At 41.2% G+C, this 22,365-nt stretch overlaps 1 protein-coding gene and 2 long non-coding RNA genes across 6 annotated transcripts in view; 1 reads left to right on the top strand and 2 right to left on the bottom strand.

Moving 5' to 3' along the window:
• Positions 1-327: 327 nt before the first annotated feature.
• Positions 328-6,916, bottom strand: LOC148655459 (uncharacterized). The gene is made up of 4 exons (XR_015941287.1): positions 5,478-6,916; positions 3,778-4,855; positions 3,233-3,455; positions 328-1,674 (listed from the first exon to the last, which is right to left on the bottom strand). It is a non-coding gene; the product is annotated as an uncharacterized LOC148655459 (long non-coding RNA).
• A 126-nt stretch (positions 6,917-7,042) lies between these two features.
• Positions 7,043-10,918, bottom strand: LOC148655458 (uncharacterized). The gene is made up of 4 exons (XR_015941286.1): positions 10,786-10,918; positions 9,847-9,934; positions 7,647-7,706; positions 7,043-7,379 (listed from the first exon to the last, which is right to left on the bottom strand). It is a non-coding gene; the product is annotated as an uncharacterized LOC148655458 (long non-coding RNA).
• The window catches only part of stab2 (stabilin 2), a 60,473-nt gene continuing 48,909 nt past the window's right edge, over positions 10,802-22,365 (top strand). For 2 of the 4 annotated variants that reach the window (XM_088646132.1, XM_088646135.1), the window contains exons 1-8: positions 10,802-10,941; positions 12,094-12,221; positions 12,627-12,742; positions 15,445-15,530; positions 16,827-16,896; positions 18,079-18,174; positions 19,576-19,698; positions 20,491-20,687. In XM_088646132.1, coding sequence (XP_088502258.1) covers positions 10,855-10,941; positions 12,094-12,221; positions 12,627-12,742; positions 15,445-15,530; positions 16,827-16,896; positions 18,079-18,174; positions 19,576-19,698; positions 20,491-20,687 — 903 coding nt within the window. In that variant the 5' untranslated portion in view covers positions 10,802-10,854. Of the gene's footprint in view, positions 10,942-12,093; positions 12,222-12,626; positions 12,743-15,444; positions 15,535-16,826; positions 16,897-18,078; positions 18,175-19,575; positions 19,699-20,490; positions 20,688-22,365 lie in introns of all 4 variants that reach the window. The other 2 variants (XM_088646133.1, XM_088646134.1) reach the window with 2 other exon arrangements.

Below are 22,365 nucleotides of genomic sequence, written 5' to 3'. Positions count from 1 at the left end.
CGTCTTCTACCCACCCACAACTCAATCTCAACTCAGGATTGCTAAATCGATTTCTGACTTGTTAGAGCCAGGTGGGGCTGCACACTGGTGGTGGTGGAGGGGATCCCCATTACCTGTAAAGCACTTTGAGTGGAGTGTCCAGAAAAGCGCTATATAAGTGTAAGCAATTATTATTATTATTATTATTATTATTATTATTATTATTATTATTATTATTATTTAAAAATGCAACAGCAGTACACACAGACCATACACTGTGGTGCATTTAGGTTTTCAGAAGGCTTTCGCTAAAGTTCAACATACAGTAAATGATTAAATTACAGGTAATAGGTATCAAATCAAATCAAAGTTTATTTATCAAATGCACAACAATACAGTGTGCAGCAGTAGTTACTGGCAATGAAATGTCTTTTCTGCAAGCTCACAAAAATCACAGAAATCACAAGAACACAAAAATCACAAAATTGAGGTTATGAAAATAAGGTTACATAATAATAGATGTAATAGAAACGGAATAAAACTCAATATGAGTAAAGCTGCTATGTGTCCATGGTGTATGCAACATATACAAGTAGTGCAGTTCTGCTGAATACAGTGAAGACTGTGTGTCCATGTAGCCATTACAGGTGATTTGCTAAAGGAGCTGCAGGTTGGCTGTTTAGCAGTCTTATTGCCTGGAGTTAGAAGCTGTTCCGTAGTCTGTTGGACTTGGACCGAATGCTTCGATACAGTTTACCGGACGGTAGGAGAGAAAACAGTTTGTGACTGGGATGACTGGGGTCCTTGAGAATGGACCTGGCCTTCTTCAGACATCTAGCTGAGTAGATATCCTGGATGTTTGGTAGCTCGCAGCCGGTAATGAGCTGCGCTGACTTCACCACCCTCTGCAGTACTCTGCGATCCCGTGCGGAGCAGCTCCCATACCAGGCAGTGATGCAAACAGTCAGGATGCTCTCAATAGTGCACCTGTAGAAGTTGGCCTGGATATGTGATGGCATGCCAAACCTCTTTAGCCTACGGAGAAAGAATAGGCTCTGCCGTGCTGTTTTGACCACAGTGTTGGAGGTTAAGTCCTCTGATCTCCTCCCTGGTGTTTTCTATAGTCCATAATCATCTCCTTAGTCTTACTGATGTTTATATTCCATACATACTGTATATGAAAAATCTCAAAGGCATAAACAAAGTTAGCTCGTCAGAATTAAGAAACCAAGAACAGGAGACACTGATTTACACAAAGGGTTGTGTAAGTATGAAACAAACTATCCTCCCATTATTCTCAAGCTGTTACAGTGGCTTCTTTCATTAGAGAGACAGTCTTTATTATCCCCAGGGGCCAATTTGTTTTACAACAGCAAACAAAATAAAGAAAAACACACAAATAAACAACACACATACTGTTTACATGTCCGAGAGAATCACCTGCTGAGCAGGGTGAGGTCTAAATGAAAACTTGTTTGTTTTCAAAGGGTGAAGTCAGTAGCAGTTCAGAGGGGAGTAATCGGATGTTCTTAAAGGAAGAGTGCGAAGGGTCCTCTGGAATGGAATCAGCTTTGCGTAAACATGTGACTGATAAGATGTAGGGCCAGAAGATCAGTGGTCGTGGCCTTCTGACACTGTCTGATGACACTCCCCCATTCCTGCCCTCCTCTGATTCAGATTCGCAAACCAGCAGATCTGTGTACAAGTTAAGGCAGTTTCAACAATGACTGGTAAAATATGACCAACAACAAATTATCAGCCTGTGGTTCTTTAAGCTTTCTTAAGGACAATAGAAGCTGTTGTCCTGTTTTGTAAATGGAATCAAAGTTTACCTCAAAATGTAACTTGGAACAGTCCCTAAAGACTTTCAATTGTTCCCAGTTTTTAAATCACTCAGAGATTCTCAAATACATTAGCAACTAACAACCTAACAAATTAGATGGGCTGATTGGCATCCTCTCAGTTGTATGTTTTATACAGTATATGAACAATTGCCTCCTGTTTTGAGTTCATCCTCTCAATTTTCATTTGTGCCCCTTGGCCCATGATCCAGTGTCAGCACTGAAGTAGTATTGTAGGTTGAAACAGAAATGTGCTGTTGTGCGACAGGAGATGTACTGTAGGTTAAAATCAAAACTGTAACACACCAGCCTATTCCTTTGTCCATTTAAATATCCAAACTTTAGCTGTGGTTGTTGACATTTATGGTATGGGTTACACTGTCATAAAATGTTAAATCAAGGGAACTATTTTATAGAAGAATGGCAACATTAATTCACAAATTGATAAGAACTTTGATGGTGCTATTTAGTGTATCTTGGCTAGCTCTAAATCCTCATCTAGACTCAATTGGTCAGTGTTTTCTACTGAGCTTCAGATGATGTCATGACAGAGGATGGAGCAGAACATAATCTTCACAGAGCAGGACTGACACTCAAGGAAACAGATATTCAACTCAGAGGCAGTAACAAGATGAAGGTCTTCTATGTTTCAAAACAACCCTTATATTGGCTCTGTCGCCCCTGTATCAAACACACATTGGTATTGTGATCTGCGAAAGATAACAGTGTGGTGTGTCACTATTAAACAGACGCTGGAATCTCTTTTTAGGGCTCTGAGAAGCAGGACTAACAGGAGCCTGACCAATCAGTATTCTCCACTAATGCAACCATTCTTCTAAGTGTTGAAATAATGGACTGCGTCTCCAGTCACGTATCGATTTATTGTCATCATTGAAGCGCAAACAGCTCAGAACTATGTAATTCGAAACACTCTGTTTTTTTATACAAGCAAAAGAGGCTAATTCACCAAAAATATCAATGCATTATTTTTACAGACCTCTCGTACCGACTACACATTAGAAGAAAAACAGAACATTTTATGTACATGCTTAGGGTTTATAAAGCTTTCTCTGTGATAATTCAACTAATTATTAATAATTGTTGCAAAATACTGTTTCTCAGATAATGCTATTCTCTTTTACCTGGGTCAGCTGCATGATACATTTTCCTGTCTCTAATCATTATGACTCGTTTGTAAATGAAACTTTTTGCCCCCTGTCTATCAATTGAATTTCCCCTGAAGTGCGAATCCCTCTGAAGAGAGGGCCTCTGACTGACAGCTGCTTTCATGCCTGGCTCTGGCATTTGCTCCTGGCACCAGAACCTGGAATTCTGATACTTTGAGATATCAGATTACAATAATCACCACAATTACAGCACAAGTACACATTTTGTTCTTTCCTTTATCATACCTGGATTGAGAGTGACCTTTAGGAGTGTAACTGCGTAGCAGTTGGACTAGTTGTGCATGCTGGCAGATGTCACACAGGCAGTTAAGGGTCACACAGGCTCCACCTGATTTAGTTTTCTGGTGGCCCTGATCTCCTCTGGGGCCGTAGTAGTGGCACCGCCCTCCTCCAGAGCCCTGACTCTCAGGTGTGCACAGGTAAGGAGGTCCACAGCACACTCACGGAACTGCCAGAGTCAGAAACGGGGATGTTTTGCATGTAAATACTGCAATACCCATGTAACATCATTCCTAAAAAGAAGCTGACTGGAGTATTCCTGCCCAATGTGCACAAAAACTGGGCTCTTCTTAATGTTTTGGCTCATGCTGTGACACCCACAGCTTTTCTCTGAATAATTGTGTATCTAAAAAATGTACAGGCCTCTTACTTATTAAAGACTTTGTAGGGTAATTAAAATGTATTTAGAGCTAATATTTAAACAGTATTCATTCGTCCTTGTACTCCATTTAGCATAAGCAGGCATGCCTGTCACAGAAGTTATGAATCACCTGCTCTCTTGTTTTTGGTCTGTTGTTTCCTTGTTGGCTCTTCCTTTCACTCTGTTCTTCCTTTCCGTCAGTCTGTTCCTCATTGTGTTCAGCAAACCATGAAAACCTAGACCAAGGCCATACTCCAGAGAGAATTCTTTAACTTTCACTACAGTAGATTAAAAACAAAATAATTTATTTGATATACTTATGTGTATCAGGGGTGATCTACAGTACTTTGTTGTACTTACGTATTAAGCCTAGGTAAGAAACAGGGGATATGACTGTTGGACGGTCTTATCTTACATTACGTGATATTTAAGCTGTGAATGGTTCCTGCAAACCGAGACAGAGGGGCTGTGCTCTGCTCTTATCTACAGTACCATGGTAAGAAGGAAGGGATATCCAGGATGTTTTAGTTTATTTCCTCCAACTGTTTCCTGCCTCCTTCGACACTTGTTCAGCTGCATAGTGAGGGGCCCACAGACAGACAGCTCAAACTGATATTTAATATTTTAAACTCCAGCAAGCTCATGTGAAACGGGTCATCTAAACAATGAGTTATCTACAGTATGTTTCTAACAGCTCCCTTAAACAAAGAACACACAGAGCTCTGAAAACAAGTGGTTCACTTTTTCCAGGAAGCCTAATTTTAAACAAGTAATTTGACAGACCGCAGGGCACGTATTTATTACATGATTGCCTATTTCTTTTATGGAAACAGCAAACAGAGCAAAGGGCCACAGCGTCTATTTGTGACTCCAAGAGACAAAACATGTCCTCTTGTAGCTTGGAATAGATCTTCTGAAACCCTCAAAAACTTCTAAAGCACTCAACTTAATGATCGTCCTACACTTTAATCAGGGACTTCAATCATCTTACATTCTGACAGACCAGCATGGAAATATGATTCCTGTATATCCTTTAATCCAGCCAGTCCTCGTCTATAACTGAGAAATTGTTTTTCACTCACCCTGACCTAACTGCTACAGAGACCTCACCCAGTTACTTCTCCCTTACTCAAACTCTCTCCATCCTTTGGGACCAAGTGCCAAACAATAAATCCCCACCACTTGTTCACAATGCAGCAGCACGGATCCTAACAAAAACAAGAAAGAGAACACATATCACCCCTGTTCTGAAAGAACTTCACTGGTTACCTGTATTATCTAGGGTAGATTTTAAAGTTATTTTATTTGTTTTCAAGTTCTAAACGGCCTAGCACCTACAGTATGTACCTTACTGAATGTCTGTCTTTATACGTTCCTATATCTGACCTGAGCAAATACTGGCCTTCTGCAAATACCACATGTGAAATACTGTACAGAAAGAGTGGAGAGGCTGCTTTTTGTTTTTATGCTTCTAAATTACGGAACTCACTACCACTTTTTATTAGGCAGTCAAGCTCGGTACATTGTTTTAAAAAACATTTGAAAACATATCTTTTTAATTTAGTTGATAGTTCTTTGTTCTTTCTTTTTTATTTATCTTTTATTTTTCTTATTGTTCTGTTTTTATTATGACTTTCCTCATTTCTATTTATTTATTTTTCAAGCATAAATTGAAATTTATGTTGCTTTATGTTAAACTGTATTTTCCTTTACAACTGAAAGCATATCTCTTAATTTTAAGATTTTATTTTTGTGCTTGGTTTGTAAAGCACTTTGAGCTGCAATATGAATGAAAGGTTCTCTATAAATAAAGTTTAGCATTATTATTACCTCAGGAAGGAGAAACACGGAAAGTTTGTCTTGTACTGTATTTTTCGTCCCCTTAGCGTGCTTTCGCATGATCTCCCTTATACCGTATCAGTCTATTCATGCTTTAGATAGATACCTTATTGATCCTGTGAGGGAAATTGCAGTGCAACAGCAGCTTAGCACAGTCAACACAGCATAATGTGAAATGAAAATATACAATGATACAATACATACAATACTGTAAGTATAGTCCGTGAGAAGTGGACTTAAAAAAAGCGTTGCTCACAGCACAGAATATAGAAAAAACAGAACAGTACACAAAAAGTTGCATTGCACATTATAAATATATAAATATATATTGGGTAAGTAATTAATCAGTTTATATCAAGAACAATAGCATTACCTTGCGCAGGGCCTGAAGCGCATGGCCATAAGAAAATCTGATTATGAACAGTGGAAGTAGGGAGCAGAAAGCAAAGTACATGACAGTGTAGATGTAGGTGCTTCAGGACCACTCCTCCCACCCAATCGCGCAGGAGGTTTGACCCCCTCAAGCCCGTAGGAGCTCCACCCCAGGAGGCAGAGGAGACACACAAACACCAGGCTCTGACAGACCCTCCTTGTGCTCGGCACGAAGGCTCTGACAGGCCGACAGACGACACTGTACCTCTCAAAGGGCAGGACAGTCAACGTCCACTGGGACACAACACCTGGGGTAGGCAAACAGACCCTGCAGCCCCAGTCAGGCGAATAAAGTAATAACAGTCGATGGTTTCATTCAGAATCTTCGATGTGTTTCTCCTTATAGGACTTGAGAGCCAAGACAGCAATGTCACGCCCTCATCCAACCAGATTCCCACACGGAAGTGCACTCGTGCTACACTCCAGCTCTGAGCACTTCTTCTAAACGACACTGTTCCTGTCAATCAACCAACCATGATACTCCATACTATCAACGCACCTTCCTCCTCTCACGATATTTAAACCCTTGAAGACCCTCTGGTCTTTGCCTGGTATTGGTCGCCCCTTTGGAGCTCCTACCTCGCTGTCTATTTCTAGTCTTCTAAATAATTTATGGTACAAACTATGGAGCTTGCCCTTGACAATGTCTCTCGCCTAGCCCTCTCCTGGATTGGAAGCTATCTGGTCGTTCCCCTCTGTCTCCTGACCACCTGAGGTACCGCACAGGGTCCATCCTCCCGATTGCTCTACAGGTCACTCGTGACAAACACTGCTTCACCACTGTTTTTTTTTCCAGTAGTGAGCAGGGGCCCACATTTTTTTTTAGAAAAAATCAAAACTCTTTCAGAAACTATGAAATTCCACTTTTTTATGTTCTACGTTTTAAATCCATGCATTCATTAAGAGAGAGCTTCTTATTCATGAGAAGGGTTGTGGAAGCACAGGCAACAGAGAGGACTGTACTCATGACTGAGACCAAACTAGTGCTGGCTACATGCTTTCAGAGACACTAGTTGACCTAGCCAGGCAGTTATTGGAAAGAACATACAAATTCTACATAGAAGGTCTACTGTGTGGAAATATGATCATTAACTATAATGATGAGTGCAGAGAGAAGCTGCGAGGCAATACTGCTACCTGCTGTGCCTTTAGAGTAAAATACTAAATTGCTATATGCTATAGCCAAATGTGTGATTAACACTACAGTGCATTTTTGCGGCAAAATTGGAAATACTTAATTTAATAAATCACACACTACTGCAATTGTAGGGTTGGGGTCCATATTGTTTATTAGAGATTCCGTAAATACCAAGACAAAAGTGGTGCCTAAATGAATGAAAATGCTAGCATTGTCAGCAGCAACAAATCGAAGCACCAGCCTGCCAGTGATTAAATAGTATGTCTGACGTGCAGAGGCAATTTCCACTTGAAGTGATGTCCCCTCAAACTTTTGCAATTTCTCTGGAAGTATAGACAGAAGAGATCTACTTTAGGACTTAAATTCAAGCTAAATGTGATTTTAAAACCACAATGTGTGGATATGCTGGAGTGTCATGTTTTTACAAGAAGATTTCTATCAAAATCTGAAGCCCCTCAATAACTAACATTGTAGTCAGCCATTTAAAAATAAACCTCAACACAGGTTGCATTGTGAAGTGGGCAGGTACTGCTGACAACCTAAACTAGCCAGCCAGTCAAGGAAAAAGAGCAAGAAAACTGCACACTGACCAGACATTGCAGAGAATTGCACATCTTGCTGACCAGATTTTATATCTCCAAACCAGAAATCTGCAATAAAAAACAAGACACTTATAGTGAACAAATTCAAACAACATAAGAACCGAAAGAAGCTTGCAAATGAGCAGAGGTTATTCATCCTATCTTGCTCACAAGGTATGTTTGGAGCTATAGTACCCGAAACTTGAATGTCCTTATCGTGTGTTTATGTTGATATGTCATTTACCACTTACAGACAACATGAGGAAGCAAAACAAAAAGGCAAACAATGCTAGGAATATAGTTAAAAACATGGAAGTCGAATCAAGGGATGTTATGTTGAAGTTATGTAAAGCACTGCTAAGACTTTGTTTAGAATACTGTGTACAATTTAGGTCACCGCGTTATTGAACAGATGTTACTGCTATTGAATCAGTCCAGAGCTACCAGACACATCTCAGGGAATAAAGGATTAAGCCACACTGACAGACTGAAGGAACAGACCACAACAAGAAAACAAAACTGGGAAGAAAGCTTTCTGAATCCTAGCTTTCTGGTGCTGGAAGTGTGAACAGAGTGATATAGTAATTGCCTTACTCCTGTTAGCACTGTGTGAGTGGTGTGAACATTTCTTATCTGCGTCAGTCTGTGCACTGCTCACTGTCTGCTCTCACCCCAATTCAAACAGATGTTTGAGATTTTAACATTTTGGCTATATAAGCAGGGAGTAGGTCCACATAGTGTCAGACAGCAATTTTGTATCCAGATTTATATGTTTAAGACGTCGATAATGACACCTGTTGAAAAGAAAGTCTGAATAAGTCTTGTTGTTTAAGATTTGGTATTTATTTTCTTCTTTGCAAAATAATTCAGCACTAAATTAGATCAACAACAAAATTAGAATATACTCCAGTTTTACTAATGCCGTTCATTTTATATATGTATGTTGATTCACTCACTGTCTTCATCTGCCCTGTACTTGAAAAATATTATTTGAGACAAGAACTAATTTAATCTGCTGGCATAGACAATACTAACGAACTCTTCATGGAAAACATCTTACTCATTGTATGTTTGTCTACCCCTAGAGGGGTTTTCATAACTGTACTGCAGTGGACGTCTTGAGAAATACAACATCTTTGGTTATTTAGAGCCTTGTCTCCAATGTGTAAATGTGCTCAAACCTTAAATCTGCTCCTTTAAGACTTGTAAAAGGTTATAAAAGTTGGAGAAAGTTGGATGGAAGGAGTAACTTATCATATCTTTTCACACATCACTGTATATAGAGGAGTCAATCAAGGAGGAAAAAGGGGTAAACTGCCTATGGGGTCTAAAATGGCAACTTAAATCTCTCACTAACCATCCCAGCTCACTCTCTCTGCACTCCCCTGTCACACTAACCATCCCAGCTCACTCTCTCTGCACTCCCCTCTCACACTAACCATCCCAGCTCACTCTCTCTGCACTCCCCTCTCACACTAACCATCCCAGCTCACTCTCTCTGCACTCCCCTGTCACACTAACCATCCCAGCTCACTCTCTCTGCACTCCCCTGTCACAGTAATCATCCCAGCTCACTCTCTCTGCACTCCCCTCTCACACTAACCATCCCAGCTCACTCTCTGCACTCCCCTCTCACACTAATCATCCCAGCTCACTCTCTCTGCACTCCCCTCTCACACTAATCATCCCAGCTCACTCTCTCTGCACTCCCCTGTCACACTAATCATCCCAGCTCACTCTCTCTGCACTCCCCTCTCACACTAACCATCCCAGCTCACTCTCTCTGCACTCCCCTGTCACACTAATCATCCCAGCTCACTCTCTCTGCACTCCCCTCTCACACTAATCATCCCAGCTCACTCTCTCTGCATCCCCCTGTCACCCCAGTCACCGTCTCTAAGCTGATAGTGTTTAATAATGTCAGAAACTAAAACTCTTCAAGCAGGTGGATATCAAGTCACCTGGTGGTTGTGCTTCTGTGATAAAAGAGCCTAAATGCCTGCTTTCCTGGTCTAAAACACAGCTGTCTGCATGTAAATAGGAGACCCTGTAATATTTCTTTGAAGACCATTGAATAACTGGGACCAGTTAACTGCCTGACCGATGGAGAGGGCAGACCACCCAGCCAAATTCTACAGGGTAATGCACACCACAGGGAAAACAGGAAGGAATTCAACTGTTTTTTCTCATAGACAGGGAAGCTTCTTACTTCATAACACTTTTGTGCAGAAGGGCTCCCAGTTCTGGTCCTAGAGTCCCCAGATGAATCCCCAGATGAATGGGACCAGCAGATGAACCTGCACAAATGATGAATTAGACCTTCCCAATTATTTTCAGCTAATGAACAGTTCTAAATCTGACATTACAGATATTTTGGAATAGCTTAAAACTTAGATAGTGCCCAATGACTTTTATTGACATTTCCGATGAATAATAATAATAATAATAATAATAATAATAATAATAATAATAATAATAATAATAATAACTCTCTATTCTTAATCCCAGAGTTTTCAAACAATACAGCAGAAGTACATCTGCATCTCCCTGTGGGCAGTGGGAACACAGCCTGTCCTCTCCTGGTAGCCTGGTCTGCCTCTGTGACCCATTTTATTTGACCACATACTGTAAAAACACCTGTCTTGTGATATCAGAAGGGCATTTCTGACATGGCAATAACTGTTATGTGTCTTATCAGAACACAACAACAGTCAACGTAAGTAACAACGTAACTCCTCACCAAGAAAAAACTGCACCATGATGGAATCCTGCCTTTATCTAGTGAAAAGGTTTAAGCAGTATGAACGTTTTCTTTTTAACACAGAAAGAACATAAAAACAAATGAACTCATTATCTGTGTCAATAATGGCTTGAGATCAAGTCCATACCATCAAAAACACAGGTTCAGGAAAGTCTTAAGACATCTGAATATTTTCAATGGCCAAATTTAATTTATGTCCCAGGAAATCCTGCTATTCTGTTCTCTAGAAGTTGCACAGGTTTGTTTGAACAGAAAACAGGCACTTTTGGTTTTTCTTCCTGTCTGTTGGAGGAATCTGGAACCCAGGGGGTTGAGAGATTGGAGGGTATCTGGCACAGGAAAGCGAGGAGGATATTAAAGGCCAGAGGCTAGTGGACCAGTACTCACAGTCTGGCGCAGCTCCTCGGAGTCTCTGCACCACAGCGCAAGTCTGCAACCTGAGGAGGTACTTCAGCAATGGACCAGAAACGCAGATTTCACACTGTTCTGTATCTGGCGTTTTTATTATGGTGGCTTTTCTGTTCGCTTGCAGATGGTGTGAAGGTAGGCTCAACTTTTTTGGGGGTTGAATGAAAACCAGGGTCTCCCAAGGCAGCTTTGAAAATACTTTGTTTCAGTGGAGCTTGTATTCTTTCATCAGATTAATTTCGGAGTTTGTTCCTCCTTTATCCTGTTTACATTGGACTGCAAAAACACAACACTGTCTTGAATAAATCATCAGCATCTAATTTTGAGGCATGTTAGTGAAAAGTTATGAAAGATACAAGCACTCCTTTTACATAGTGAATGGAAAATCAAGTAGGGAGCTGCATCAGTGTGCGTAGGATGCAAAGGAACAAGTAAAGGTTTATTCCATGCTGAAAAGAGAAGAAAAGAAACACAACATTTCGGCTGTCGAGCCTTCTTCACCTGAAGAAGGCTCCACAGCTGAAATGTTGTGAATGGAAAATAACTGATATAGAATCTGATTTATCTTCAGTCAGACCGATATTCATTTTTACCCAACAAAAGTGTAGTAAGATATTCAGGAGGTGCTACAAATTAAGTGGTCAATTTCATTAGTGTCAAACAATAAATAAATCTGAGCCCGTTAGCTTGTTTTCATTTTGCTAGGGTTCAGGCAGGACATAAAGACAGGCATCTGTTTTTCTGAATTTAGGAAAATTGCAACCAATATTGTGAACACAGCAGGGAGACTTTCTGATCTGGTCTCCCACATTTTGCTGCTGCTTTAATTAAAAGGCACTACTCTGGAAACGAAAAGGGAAAACATCTCTCCTTTGAGAAAAAACCTGCAGTGTTACTGTTAAAGACCCCAGCAGGGTTGTCAAAACATTTTAATTTGCTAGTTTTGTGGTATTAATGTTCTCTGGTTTGTGACATTATATGTCTTAAAAGCGAGAATGTTTAAAATAATAACAATCTTCATCATAAACAGTTCATTTATAGATGTCTTTGTCCAGGAAGAAATAATAGAATTCAAGTTACAACATTATTCATACACTTCAGAAACAGTACCCCCAAACCCTGCCTGAATAAGACATTTAGCAGGTGCCGTGTGATTAATAAATTGCTGTAACATCCGGCTTTTATCAGACTGAATTAGAAAATAAAACTGCAATTAATAAGCAGAAAAAAATTGATGATGGTCATATTGTCTGTTCCTGCAAGTTTAACAATGTCTGCTATAAACAGAACAGGTGTGACAAGAAGACACTGGTGATGACAAAATCCGAGTGCCGTTCCTGCATCCTCAGCGCAAAGGTAGACTGTCCAGAGGGGTACAAGAAGATCTCTACAGGCAGTGGGAACCCAGACTGCAGGTGAGGCCAGGGCTTGCAGGAGACCTACAGCAAAGCCCCTTTGAGCCAGGCAGGCAGTACGTGTCCCAAATATCAACTGAATGTTTCACTGGTTTTTCAGAGAAACGGGGAAGAGGAGGTTAAAGAAGCTTAGCCGTGAAATATTTGAAAAAAGGAGTTCTGAAAACACTTTTATTAGCATCCTTAGCTGTTCAGAAAGAAGGATTCAGTGATTTGTTTCGGTATGTTTCTGATGACAGCTGTGGATAAAGACGTCTACATGATCTTTCAAAAAGCTGCACATATTGCAGAATTTATCGTTTGCCTCGGAGACTACAATCAGAAATTACAGAGTAAATATTGACATGGGATCTACTGTACATGTTTTTGATTAACTTCGCAATTCATCTGTTTGTGTGCTCATAGGTACTTATATTCAGTGAATAACTACAGCCTATCGCTCCCAGGCTGTAGTCATATTTGCATCAAAGAGGTTATGGAGCCACAGTGCTGTCCTGGATACTGGGGGACCGACTGCATGGGTAGGTACACCAGGAACATCTGTTAGGTGGCTGCTTTGGGGCACAGCATTATTCTTAATCTTATACTGTACCTACTGTATTTTAATTGGAAGCAAGTAAATTCTGATAACTTTGCAAATCAGATCTGATCTTGCCAGTCCTTGAAGAAAACCGATGTATCTTCTTCAAAGTCATTGGCACGCTGAAATGGGGGTATCGGTGCAGAACCCAGCTGGTGTGTTAGTTTGCAATAGAAACAGTACATTATGTCTCTCCTGTGTGTTATGTTCAACTGTGTGTGAATGTGAATGAGCAGGAGAAGCTGTCTGTTTCCTTGCCTGCAAAGATGACCTTCCTCACTTTCCTGTATTTCCTTTTCATTCAACATTTCTCCTTCATAATTGCAGCTGCGAAGGCAATTAAAAAAAATCTGATTTATTTAGTGCAGGTTTTCAGTCAGAATCAGAACCTTTCAAGAAATGTTATATTTAAACATCACATAAATAGTAAAAAAAATATTTTCTATTTGGTTCTTTCTTTGCATTCTGTAAATAAAATGTTATTAAAGAAGGTAACCTGTGTTGTCAGCCCAGAAAATTCTGAAGTACAATGTAGTCATGATAATTAAATTAAAACTATTTTAGTTCTTCAATTTCTAATGCTTAAAAGAATTTAAACAATGGTTCATTTTATAATTTGAATTATTGAGGTTAAAGCCTGAATAAATTATCTGTATATTTACAGTATATCACAATTGTTACATTTCATATTAAATACTGTGCAGGCATTTCAATATCTACTGAATCTGCAGAACTAAACCAGGTGTGATTTCATCTAAAATGTAGAGAGAGGTTTATAGGAAAAATGAAAAGACATATATTGAAATAAAAGGTAAATAAATTACTGTAATACACAAGATCTAAGTAAAGAAATGAGTAGAGAATGTGAAACAACTTTGACTGACAGACTTTCAAAAAGGAGAAAAAAGTTAATTGAAAGTATTGGATGTGGCGAAACAATAAACAGTTGTTGTTAAAATTTGGTTTGATTTTAAAGAAAAATAAACTGATAGGAATCGCAATGTAATTGAGTGTAAATAAAAAAAAAACATTGCCTGATCCTTGAACAGTTAAACTCCTGCCAGACTGTAAAGAACAGACCAGAAATATGAAGTTCTTCAAAGTTTATTTTAAATCATTTACTTAAAAATTATAAAAAAAAGACACAGATACATCACTTTGACAGCCTAAATAGGAAAGTTTTAACACAAGACAAATGTCCTCTGCTTTGAGTGACCTGTATTGTTCTTTATGCCATTGTAATGAAGCACACACTCACAGAGGGATCTTTCAGAGGATACAGTACATGCCTGTAAATCCCAAAACAGATATTCTTCCTTCCTTCACAGTAGAGCACAGCAACCGGCAGCCACCTCCTGGAATGTGCTGACAGTCGGGATTTGGGGTCATATAGGTGTTTCCTCAATGTATCACTTCAGTGATAAATTTCAGCCTTTCTGTACAGATTCACAGCATGGAAGTAAAAAAAGTTCAGTCATTGTATTGCTGTCACTAAAAATGTCTGTGATCAAAGAGCCAGTGGTGAAATCTGAATACTCACTTCAAAGAAAACTATGATAATACTAGAGCACAATCTTTGTTATGAACAGGAGGTGTGTGATTATGAACTAAGATAAAGTTAGACAAAATCAAATTCTCCAAAGATTAGAAACGCCAGCTCTGCAGGCGGAAACATGAGGCTCGTTCGTACAAAAGATTAAACACTCTCTTGGCATGGCTTGACACCCTGCTCTTCTCGGCCTTCCTCTCATTGCTCTGCAAGTGATAAACTGCTACTAAATTAATCTTTACTAGATCAAAACCTTTCCATCACTATGTAACAGCAGAACACTTCCACGGTGTCTGTTAGACAAAAAGTGGGTTTCTTCACAGCCTTGGTTCCTCCAGATAAACACTACATATCTTTAGTGCATTGGTTAATTAACGATGGAAGTGATCTTTATCAATTAATCAAGTAGTAATTAAATATTGGCATCTATCATCCGCCTGTCTCTAGGCTAAGGCACAGGGCTAATGCATTCTGAAATTGCTAGTCTATAAATGTTGATTTTTCACTGCTTAGACATATTTGTTTTTCGTTACACCTTCAACTGCAAGTTTCTTTGAGGACCTAGGACGGCCATGGATATTGATTCTCTCGCACATTCTGTGCAAAACCCAGAAACTGCTGACTCCAAGATCAGACCTGAGATCCAAAATTGGAGCTCTGGAACATTCCGTCTTGAGGAATTAGTTTGATGGGCTTCCAACAAACACAACCGCGGTTTTCAGAGGATGGAAGGAAGGAAATGCAGCAGAGTGCTTGAATGTTGAGAAAGACTGATAAAAGGGCAGAGAACAAAGACCCCATCAGCGAGAGAGGACTAGCTATTTCTGTCAGGCCTTCACAGAGGTCAGATTCTTGGTTATTGTGAGTGAGAAAGAAGAAAATGGATATTCTGGGATTATTTCATGGGCGTTCATGTGGACTGGTGCATAGTGACTCTCTAGAAGCATTGTAAATATTGTCATTTAGCTGTACGCTTAACTCTGTGTATGTTATCACTGTCCTTTTATATGAGAGATTGATATAAACTGTGTGTCAATTCCTTTCCAAACACACTGTAATTTAAAGGAGCTTCTTTTCCCTGTGTCCTGATGCAGAATGCCCGGAGAGAGCCGAGACACCCTGCAGTAACAGGGGGGTTTGCTCTGATGGCCTGTCCGGCAATGGAACCTGCAGCTGCTCGGTACGTCTTTCAGGACCCACTGTGTCCTCGAATTTTCTTCGGCACGTTTTTATTACCTGCATCTTCTCCGCCATCTTCTGTTTCACCTCGTCAGGTGTTTCTGTTTCACCTTACTTTCAGTAAGTGGTTCACAGTACCTAGAACACTGTAACTGGCACACAGTAACACACGTTAACTAGTTAAGCAAGAAGGCACGAGAGGCCGCGCTATCTCGTGAATATAGTCACAGTTAAAAGGCGTTGTTAACTGTGACTATATCCACGATATAGCACAGGCCTCAAGTGCCTTATTGCTTTTATTAAACGGTCCCTAAATATGCGATTGCTGTATAGAATGGATTTTAATTTTAAAAAAAATATTTAACACGAAAATTAAGCTGTTTAGGTTCCTCCGTCTGAGAATATAGTCCCTCGTTGCTACGCAACGCAGAAACACGGCCAAAGGTAACATTCAGTAGCGAAAAGAGGACATTAGCTAGCCAATATGATAATAAATGACTTGTTTTTTTGTTTATTTCTTTAGTACTCTTATTTGAACATTTCCATTGATCGTACAAGCATTGAAAAACTGTCCAGTCCCTAGTTCGTCAGTCATTTTGGTTTTCGCTGGCGCTGGTGTCGGTGCCTATCAGGATATCACTCCAGCGCTTTGTCATTAAAATTGGGTTTCCAATAACACCGTAGCGAACTCTCGCTATAACTATAACAGACATAATCTCCCTTGCTTTTAACCGAGCGTTTGATAATTTCTAAGAATGAGAATGATTAAAACTACGCAACACTATCATTCAACGAGAGCACAAAAAATCACAAGGATCCTCAATAGCACAACAAAGACAGCAAAAGAAGATACAGTACACGTATCAGATACCTGAGAATCCAAGCTTTCTTATCTACGCTAAGAAGTAATCTTTAAAAGCCTATGCGATTGATTTGATTGACCGTAATTTATCGGTCAGCGCATTTATATTTCTTTTTCACACAGTAAAAAGTCAAAATTCCTTCCAGGGTGTGCGTAATCAGAGAATATAGCACGGCTTCGAAAGCGTGTCAGCCAATCCGTTTTATAATACATAGTAACTATTACACTGTAACAGGTACAAAGTAATTACACAGTACCTAGTACATTGTAACTGGCACATACTGTAGTAACTGGTACACTGTATCTAGTGCACAGTAAATATATCACTGTAACAGGTACAAAGTAATTACACAGTAACTGCTACACAGTGAATACACAGAATGTCCTCTTTCTCATGTATAGTAGCTCAAAACTCTACCTCCTTGTCTCTTTCAGGCAGGTTTTGGGGGAACTGCTTGTGAAACCTGTGTCGACAACAACATGTACGGCGCTAACTGCAGTTTAGGTAAGAAGGTGCAAAGCTTTGATGTGTTTTAAAAACATGCAAAGCAATGCTCAATGCCTCTTCCTTCGGTAAGCTTTGTTAGCCATTCCTAAGAAATATAATACAGGTTGAGAATCCCTTATCCGAAATTCCTGGGACCGAAAGTGTTGCGGATTTCGGATTTTTTTTTTATTTCGGAATATTTTTAGATTTGCATCTATAAAATAGGACAGCTTGGGGATGGGACCCACGTCTAAACATGATATCCATTTACATTTCATAATATAGCGTATACATTTACCCTGAATGTAGTTCTATATAAAATTTTAATATTTTTTTAACATAATACCATCAGAAAGGTAAGATATCAGTCTCCACCTACGATGTCATGTTTTGATTAAAAGGTTGCAGTACACGTACGCCATTTGTATTTTATTTTTTACTATACAGGTATTAAACAAAGCATTGAATATGATTACAGGTAAATAAAATGAAAACTGAAAAAGTCATCATTTTATTTTTAAAGTAATGGACAAGTAATGACGCTAGTCAAGTTACACTCATACATGGAGGTGAAATTCAGATCTCACGTAAAAATAACGTTTTGTACTTACTGTACAAAAAAAAACATGATGATCACTGCTTCCAAACTTGAAGATAAACGCAGCCCCAGACATTACAACTACATTAGGTCCGAGAAACTTGAGGGAGAGGGTACGTCATCGATGACATCACAGTGAGCTGAAAAGTTCGGTAAGTTATCAGTATCCACCTACGAAGTTGTGTTTTTATAAAAAGGTTACAGTACATAAAGCTTTTGTATAAAAACAAAACATGGAATTTGATTACAGGTAAATGTAATGAAAACTGAAAACGTCAGCATTATATTTGTAACGCAACAATTCCGCTAGTCATGTTACACTCATACACTCACTCGTTTTATGTGGAGGTGAAAGAGACGCACAACAGCTGTACGTGGTGGTACCATCCCGCACTTCGTGGCGTGTCATGTCAGCATTCAAACAACTTTCGGATTTTGGAGGTTTTCGGATTTTGGAATTTCGAATAAAGGATTTTCAACCTGTAACTGCAGGATAAAAATCAAACAGGACAATGATATTCTTTGTCTCCGTTCTAATTATATTTGAAGGAGAAGCCTATTCAGTAACAACAGTTTAAGACACTGTTTTCTCCATTCTGCAGCTTGTATCTGTTTGCATGGGCTTTGCAACAGTGGAACGAAAGGCGATGGGACATGTACGTGTTTCTCAGGGTACAAAGGCCGATACTGCGATCAGCGTAAGTCCTGGGATGGGAACTTAAAAGATGATCATTTTTATGAACTATGTGACCTACAGTACTGTCCAGAGACCTTTCCATGATCTTCCATTTTGATATTTTCTCAACTGGCTCTAAGACTGATTGGTTATGTTCTTGCGTTGTTTGTTTTTATTGCATACCCGCCACATTTGAAACTGCCAGTTGTTTGCAACTTGGCTTACAGCTCCAGCTCCTGTATGTTACTGAGAGAGAGCCAGAGCCATTCGGCCTCGAACAAGCTCCATGTGCCTGGTGTCACAGGGCCACTGCTGCGCTCGGGAGCCAAGGAGGAGCTGACCAGCCAAGGCCCTCATGAGCCCAGAGATGCCCTGATGGAGTCGTGGTCACAGTGTACCGACATAACCCAGGCTACACCCCACAATGCCTGGACCCCAGGGCTGAACCAGTTCAGAGCCCGCTTTTATCTTGTCTAACCTACTGACAAGAACAAGAAACCTTAAAAAAAAACTATTGTCCAGGTCCCATACTTCAGACATATGAGCCCAGGGAATTTGGAGAACAAGTTGTTAGAAGCGACAACATAAGCTTGAGGATTAATGCAGAAGAGCTTGTAAGGTCAGGTTAAGTAACATATTTTATAGGCACAGAAGCTATGGGATTTTCGAAAATTAGACAGGTATAGTAAGTGTCAGCTCCCTAGTTTTGGCCCAGAATGATATTTACTGAAATCATCACGCATTGTCCTTTTTGTTATAAAGTGGGATTCTGGATTGATGGTATAAAATAGATGATTAATGAGATGAGACCATTCAGCCCACCTGGCCCATTTGGTTGTTAGTAACTATGCCAAGAATCTCATCCACCCATATCTTAAAGGAGCCCAGGGTACTGTCTTCAACTATATGGCCAGGTATCGTGTTCCATACTCCCACATCCCTTTGGGTAAAGAAGTACCTCCTATTCTCATTTTTAAATGCACTTCTACATAGTTTTCATTTCACTGCCCTCTGGTTCATGTTTCTGGAGAAATCTGCTAGGTTGACTGTATTGATGCCTTTTCAAATGTCAGATCTCTTCCTACACTTCTCTGTTCCAGACTAAACAGATTCAGTCAGTGTTTATTCTGTCAGTGTGGGACCGTTAATCTCACATTCTCATATAATCTCATAATCTCATGAGACATATTAACTGTAATCTCATAAAAGATTTCATATTAAGTTATTCTGTAGACATTTGTGATTGCATTTTTAATAGAGGTCGGAATATTTTAGCAACTTATTGTTTCCCCATTTGTTTTCAAGTTTTTTTCCAATTTGTTTTAAAGGTGTTTTGATCCTGTTCAGGATCCTTGTACAATAGGAATCTTTTCAAAGCGAATCATACGGAAATGTGATTTGGTCCGTTCCTCTTGCTCCTTAGCCATCCCTGAATGCGCAGCTCTGCAGTGCTCGGAAAACGCCAGGTGCATAGAACACGCCGGCACCGGGAAGCAGCTGTGTCAGTGTTTGCCAGGCCATCGGGGAGACGGGACTCACTGCACACGTAAGTGCTCAGCTGACAACCTGTATTGGTCAAGATCGTCATCCCTCCTCTAGAGGGCGCTCCGCCCCTTTTGTGTTTGTTTCATTATCACGTTCACCTGTCCCTGGATTCACCGGTATTATTTAAACCCGGTGCTCCGGAAGCTCGGGGCTCTGCACTGGAAGGCCCACCTAGCATTAAGTCGCCCTACGTCCGTGGCTTGAGGTCTTAGGCTTCCGATCGGCACCCTGACCCAGCTGAGTCCGGGGCTCGGAGCGCCTGGCCTCGTCATGGTGCTTTTAACCTCCTGTTCTGGATCCCGCTTTGGATTTTAACCCTGTCTCGTCTTGGATCACCCGGTTTTTGGATTTTGGACAGCGCCCAGATTCCCCCCCTTGGACAGTCCTGGAGTTGTTCACCTGCGCCCCCCCCTTGCACCTGGATCACTGTCGGCACCGCTCCCTGTTCGCCATCCAGTCCTTCCCTCACCGTGTTTTCCCTGTAGCCCTTCTCCAGTCTCTTCCGGATAATACCTTCTGCACAGGGTCCTAAACTACACATTACACGGGAGTCGGGACCGGCTGCCGTGACAGTATTGAGGATTGCAGTGAATGAATAACTCTGAAGCTCCCCCACTGTGATGCGCTGAACTGGTGTGGGCTCTGTGGCAATTTATTGTGAAGTCAGGTTAAGGCAAAGTCCAAGCCATAGCACAGTGGCTCAGCACGTATGCTGTGACGATCACCGTCAAATTAATTGGATTGCTTGAATTATTCAGATTTTCATGTTTTTCTTTTGTGACTTTTTTTCCAGCTATTAATCCCTGTCTGGAGAAAATATGCCATTCAAATGCTATCTGTACCTACCTGGGGCCGAATCGCCACAGCTGCACCTGCGCCGAAGGGTACCAGGGTGATGGGCAGGTGTGCATGGCAGTGGACCCCTGCCAGGACAGCTTTGGGAACTGCCCTCCTGACTCCACTGTGTGTGTTTACGACGGCCCTGGAAAGGTCTGTCTTCACCCCTCTGTGTCTGAGCAGCACTGTGTCGATTCATCAGTCTCACCTGAACCCCTCTGTGTCTGAGCAGCACTGTGTCGATTCATCAGTCTAACCTGAACCCCTCTGTGTCTGAGCAGCTCTGTGTCGATTCATCAGTCTAACCTGAACCCCTCTGTGTCTGAGCAGCTCTGTGTCGATTCATCAGTCTAACCTGAACCCCTCTGTGTCTGAGCAGCTCTGTGTCGATTCATCAGTCTAACCTGAACCCCTCTGTGTCTGAGCAGCACTGTGTCGATTCATCAGTCTAACCTGAACCCCTCTGTGTCTGAGCAGCACTGTGTCGATTCATCAGTCTAACCTGAACCCCTCTGTGTCTGAGCAGCACTGTGTCGATTCATCAGTCTAACCTGAACCCCTCTGTGTCTGAGCAGCTCTGTGTCGATTCATCAGTCTAACCTGAACCCCTCTGTGTCTGAGCAGCACTGTGTCGATTCATCAGTCTAACCTGAACCTCTTTGTGTCTCAGCAGCACTGTGTCGATTCATCAGTCTAACCTGAACCTCTCTGTGTCTGAGCAGCACTGTGTCGATTCATCAGTCTAACCTGAACCCCTCTGTGTCTGAGCAGCTTTGTGTCGATTCATCAGTCTAACCTGAACCCCTCTGTGTCTGAGCAGCACTGTGTCGATTCATTAGTCTAACCTGAACCCCTCTGTGTCTGAGCAGCACTGTGTCGATTCATCAGTCTAACCTGAACCCCTCTGTGTCTGAGCAGCACTGTGTCGATTCATCAGTCTCACCTGAACCCCTCTGTGTCTGAGCAGCACTGTGTCGATTCATCAGTCTAACCTGAACCCCTCTGTGTCTGAGCAGCTCTGTGTCGATTCATCAGTCTAACCTGAACCCCTCTGTGTCTGAGCAGCTCTGTGTCGATTCATCAGTCTAACCTGAACCCCTCTGTGTCTGAGCAGCACTGTGTCGATTCATCAGTCTAACCTGAACCCCTCTGTGTCTGAGCAGCACTGTGTCGATTCATCAGTCTAACCTGAACCCCTCTGTGTCTGAGCAGCACTGTGTCGATTCATCAGTCTAACCTGAACCCCTCTGTGTCTGAGCAGCACTGTGTCGATTCATCAGTCTAACCTGAACCCCTCTGTGTCTGAGCAGCTCTGTGTCGATTCATCAGTCTAACCTGAACCTCTCTGTGTCTCAGCAGCACTGTGTCGATTCATCAGTCTAACCTGAACCTCTTTGTGTCTCAGCAGCTCAGTGTCGATTCATCAGTCTAACCTGAACCCCTCTGTGTCTGAGCAGCTCTGTGTCGATTCATCAGTCTAACCTGAACCCCTCTGTGTCTGAGCAGCACTGTGTCGATTCATCAGTCTAACCTGAACCTCTTTGTGTCTCAGCAGCACTGTGTCGATTCATCAGTCTAACCTGAACCTCTCTGTGTCTGAGCAGCACTGTGTCGATTCATCAGTCTAACCTGAACCCCTCTGTGTCTGAGCAGCTTTGTGTCGATTCATCAGTCTAACCTGAACCCCTCTGTGTCTGAGCAGCACTGTGTCGATTCATTAGTCTAACCTGAACCCCTCTGTGTCTGAGCAGCACTGTGTCGATTCATCAGTCTAACCTGAACCCCTCTGTGTCTGAGCAGCTCTGTGTCGATTCATCAGTCTAACCTGAAC

The sequence above is a fragment of the Lepisosteus platostomus genome, chromosome 9 (assembly GCF_059453375.1).
Source record: "Lepisosteus platostomus isolate fLepPlt1 chromosome 9, fLepPlt1.hap1, whole genome shotgun sequence".
NCBI lineage: Eukaryota > Metazoa > Chordata > Actinopteri > Semionotiformes > Lepisosteidae > Lepisosteus > Lepisosteus platostomus.
Note: the sequence above shows the minus strand (reverse complement) of the source record. Positions and strands in the feature narration are given on the sequence as shown.